Source organism: Octopus bimaculoides, chromosome 22 (genome assembly GCF_001194135.2).
Source record: "Octopus bimaculoides isolate UCB-OBI-ISO-001 chromosome 22, ASM119413v2, whole genome shotgun sequence".
Lineage (NCBI taxonomy): Eukaryota > Metazoa > Mollusca > Cephalopoda > Octopoda > Octopodidae > Octopus > Octopus bimaculoides.
The window spans coordinates 9,497,634-9,502,676 of NC_069002.1; the positions used below are offsets into that span (position 1 = coordinate 9,497,634).

At 41.0% G+C, this 5,043-nt stretch overlaps 1 protein-coding gene across 1 annotated transcript in view; it reads left to right on the plus strand.

Annotated features, from left to right (window-relative positions):
• LOC106874148 (signal recognition particle subunit SRP72) overlaps positions 1-5,043 on the plus strand; it is a 22,607-nt gene that overhangs the window by 14,276 nt on the left and 3,288 nt on the right. Inside the window, exons 11-15 of the mRNA XM_014921767.2 lie at positions 930-1,058; positions 1,509-1,643; positions 1,861-1,956; positions 3,017-3,198; positions 4,606-4,737. Coding sequence (XP_014777253.1) covers positions 930-1,058; positions 1,509-1,643; positions 1,861-1,956; positions 3,017-3,198; positions 4,606-4,737 — 674 coding nt within the window. The remainder of the gene's footprint in view (positions 1-929; positions 1,059-1,508; positions 1,644-1,860; positions 1,957-3,016; positions 3,199-4,605; positions 4,738-5,043) is intronic.

A 5,043-nucleotide genomic window follows, 5' to 3' on the forward strand; every position in this document is an offset into this window, starting at 1 on the left:
TCTCTCCCTCTTCCTCCTCCCTCTCTTCCTCCACTTCCACCTCTTCTTCCTTCCCCTCCTCCCCTTCTATTACTCCTTTCTACCCCTCCAACTACTACTACTACCTCTACTGACACCACCACACCACCACTACTACTTCCATTACCACTACAACCTCCACTCTCCTACTACTACAATAAACAATAATATTACCACCACCACCACCACCACCACCACCACTCCTGTTTCTCCTTCTGCTGTTACTACTACTACTACTACTACTACTACTACTACTACTACTACTACTACTACTCCTATTAATACTACTACTACTACTACTACTATAGCAAATTCTGTCTGACACTGGCAAGTATTGAAAAGTGAATGTTCGAACAGTAATATACTTGGTTCCCTCCTATTTCTCGGTGACTGTTTAAATATCTCGCAGTTGAAAACTATTTGTTATTGTCATCAGATTTCAATTTATCTTATTACACACCTATTCAAAGAACTCAGAGCGCCTACAAGCCTCTATCTACCTGGCAGCTCAATCTGAAATCTCTGTATAATAATCCCTAATCATCTCAAAAAGTATACAGAGGGTCCTGAATGCTGGGTAATGACCAAAAGAATGCAATCACAAAGTGGCCGAAATGGGGGTTTATTTGAAGGATGGATCTCTGGAGAAAAGTTACTCAACAGGGTACATGCCTCAGACATCGGGGAGTCACTCCTAGTTGAGTCGCGACTTCTCTGCACTGAGAGGTCACAAATCCGGCACTTTGGGCATGTGATTAGAATGTTGCTTGAGACCACATGGTTGGGTAGAAAGCTTGTTGACCACACCTCCTCACTTGCATCTATACCACCATGCCTGTGTCTATTCTTATTGTTAAATAAATGACTGTTATTTGTTCTTCTAAGTTGTTTGTATTTGTTTTTATTCTCAGAGTGACCAAGTACGCAATGTTGTCAAAGAACTTCAGGACAAGTTCTCCGATGCCAGCTCGGCCGTTCTCATTGAAGTGGCACAACATGTTCGGGACAAACATGTTCCAAAAGCCATCGAAGTTCTCAAGGTACAAATCATCATCTTCTTCACGTCTTTTACTTTTCTTTGTAAAAGCTTCAGTCAATTTTTTTTCTCTTTTAAGGAATAAATATGGCATAAAATTCAAATTGTTGCTCTCACCTGCAACTTATGAATTCTGTTAACAATTGCCTCATCTGTTTCTACTTCCTTAGCTGTATTGTATTTTATGAGTTACCCCATTTCTAATTTGCTTTCTCTGTTACCCCATCAATTTTTCCCCCCCTTCACTTACCCTATCTTTCTATTGGTTTGTCTTTAGTCACAGACTCCAGGTTCTTGGTCTTCTTGAGAAACCTCAGCTCTGGCCATTGGCCATTCCTGCAGCTCATCCATCAATTCTTTATTTACTCTTCCAATAATCCACTAGTTTTATTAATCCTACCTATAATCCATTGTCTTTGTTAATCCTATCTTTAATCCATTGTCTGTGTTTTAGAATTACATTGCTAAAGATTCCGTTGACGAGAGGATTAAGCTGATATTATCTCAGCTATACCTAAGCCAGGGAAGTGTGTTCCAGGCCTGCGATGTACTCAAGTCCATAGAGACGTTACGTTATAAACCAGCTGTGGTGAGTAGCTTTCTTCTTAGCATCTACTTACATCATTATGGCTATTGCTGTTGTTTTCTTGTTGTTTGGCTCCAGGTCTGTCCTAGTCCAGCAGACCCAGGATCAAGGGCGTTCCATCCATGACCATCATGTCTTTCTTTTTGCATTTATGTATTTAGGACTGCATTATATATGTATTTAGAGTTCCTTCTACATTAACTTATTTTGTCCTCTGTAGGTCGGCGTATTGGTGTCGTTGTATGTGAGTCAGGAAGATGTACAATCAGCATCGAAGACCCTCGGTGATGCTGTTACTTGGCATAAACAGAACATGGTAAGAAATTACAACTTTGATGATTTTGTGTGTGTGTTTGGTGGATATAGTTTTAGACAAAGGGTTGACGTACTTTACATTGTGTGTGTGTGTGTATGACATTGGAGTGTATTTGGTGAGTATGGTTTGGATAAAGGGTTGACGTACTTGTAGCAGGAATATTTAGCAGTCGCCTGATGTTGCGGTTTGCTAGGCTATTACTCATGTGATCAACAAAATCTGACCAATCAGGAATTTGCATCGAATAGGCTCCAGTGACAATTTCATCTTTTGGCATACTTCTCTCTGAGCCAAACCATCAATATAAATTTAGCACACCTCGTCTACCTGACAGAAAACTTTGGGATGCTGCAGAGAGGGCATTGACGGACAGCAAAGATGAGATGGTAGACGGACGATGAACAGATAGACAGACAAGTAGATACAGACTGCATTTTCTTGTATATAAGTTGATTTTTACAAATAAAAAATTAGCAGCCAAAATAATGGTAAGTTGACTTACACACCAAAACGACTTTGGAAAACCGAAAATTCCATGTGGAATGTAGCAGGATTTAGAAAAAAATTGAAAATTTACCCTGGCATCTTGGGCAAGTGTCTTCTACTATAGCCTTGGGCCAACCAAAGCCTTGTGAGTGGATTTGGTAGACGGAAACTGAAAGAAGCCCGTCGTATATATGTATATATATATATATATATATATATATATATATATATATATATATATATATATATATATATATATATATACGTATGTGTGTATGTGTTTGTGTATCTGTGTTTGTCCCCCCAACATTGCTTGACAACCGACGCTGGTGTGTTTATGTCCCTGTAACTTAGCGGTTCGGCAAAAGAGACCGATAGAATAAGTCCTGGGGTCGATTCACTCGACTAAAGGCGGTGCTCCAGCATGGCCACAGTAAAAAAAACTGAAACAAGTAAAAGAGTACATTCTACATTGACTTGCATGTTGGAAAATATGGTATTTGTCTGCAATAGCAGCAAGAATAATTACTCTGAGAGTTAAATTACCATGACATATCTCCCTCTTGTGTTGCAGCCAAACAGTCCTGAACTAATGGTGCTGATGAAGGCCAATGCCAAGTTCCAAATGAAACATGGCGACCCACAGCAAGCAGCCTCTCTTCTTGAAGAAATATCTAAGAAAAACCCAAAGGATTCCCACATTTTGGCACAGTTGTTCTCTGCTTATTCACTCTTTGACTCAAAGAAAGCTGAACAGTATCCTTTTCCTTCAGAAATGAGAATTGTTCCTTGATTCCACTCCCCCATTTGCCTTTTCCTCTTAAACTGGCCTGGCTATATTTAGCCCAGATATTCTACCTGTTTTATGGTCCAATCAGCAAGCTCTGGTCTCTCACGCTTATTCTACAATGTCATACTGAAGATAAACAATCGCATCTTTGAAATCATAAAACTATGAGATCATCATCATCATCATCATCGTTTAACGTTCGCTTTCCATGCTAGCATGGGTTGGACGATTTGACTGAGGACTGGTGAAACCGGATGGCAACACCAGGCTCCAATCTAATTTGGCAGAGTTTCTACAGCTGGATGCCCTTTCTAACGCCAACCACTCAGAGAGTGTAGTGGGTGCTTTTACGTGTCACCCGCACGAAAACGGCCACGCTCGAAATGGTGTCTTTTATGTGCCACCCACACAAGCCAGTCCAGGGGCACTGGCAACGATCTCGCTCGAAAATCCTACGGGAGCCAGTCAGGCGGTACTGGTGAAAAGGGTAAAGGGCAAAGACCCCCTTCGGTCGTGAATGACCGTGGGATTGCAGCTAGGAAGTTCCCCTCTGAGGCACAAGTCCGGGCAAGGTTGTGTATGGAAGACCAGCAGTCACCCATGCATAACCAGCCTCCCCTCTCCATGCCACTGATGTTATCCAAAGCAAAAAAACATATCTGGCAATGGGGAGATATTACCTTGCTTGGAAACAGGTAAGGAGTGGTGATAGGAAGAGCATCCAGCCATCTATAGAAAATCTGCCTCAATAAAACTCTGTCTGGGTTGTTGCAACTCATTTCTACAGCTGACTGAACTGAAGCAGCATGAAATAAAGTGTCTTGCTCAAGAACACTACACACAGTCCAGTCCAGGAATTGAACTCACTACCTCATGATTGTGAGCCCGATGCTGTAACCACTGTACCATGCACCACATTTGACGAGTAATTTGAATGCTAAAGGGTTAAAACAAGAAATTTGTATCCTAGAGCCAAGGGTGAAGGCACGTGGTTTAGTCATTAGTGTGTTGCATTCATGAGCATAAGATTGTGGTTTCAATTCCTGTACTAAGTGATGCATTGCTATCTTGAGCAAAATATTTTACTTCACATTACTCCTGCTCATTCAGCTGGCAAAAATGAGTAATCCTGCGACAGGCTGGTGTCTCATTCAAGTGGTGTATATACGCCACAGAGATGGGAAACCAGCTCTATGAGTCTATATGACTAAGTGAAGGCGCTTAACTCTATTCATTTTTTTGCAAACCAAGGGGAGTCTCAGATGGGTTGGTCATCAAAAGATTTACAATACATCTTCATCCCTGTTGGTTGTAAGGCTTGCTTGTTCTTTCTTTCCCAATATTCTGTGGAATTCTTTAACCACTCTCCACAGAATCAGCCATCAGTTACCATCAGTGGATGAGATTATTTCTGGAGTTGATGTTGATGAGTTGGAAAAGTCTTTCAGTTCCATGGCACCAAAATATCTGAAGAGAATACAGAAGACAGAACCATCACCTTCATCGTAAGTTGTCTGCTTTCTTGTTTCCATCATGCAAATCTCCATCCATTCTTTCTGAATTCTTACCAAACTTCAAAGTTCATTGTTTTCTTTTTTGTTTTTGTGTTGTTACTCCTTTTACTCTTTCTTTTTCTCTTTGCCTGTCATATCTTTGTCTTTGGTTCACTGTCTACCTTCCTGTTAGTTTGTCTCTCTCTCTCTCTCTCTGTGTCCCTATCTCTCTCTGTCTCTCTCTCTCTCTCTGTCTCTCTCTCTGTGTCTCACTCTGTCTCTCTCTCTCTCTTTCTCTCTCTCTCTCTCTCTCTCTCT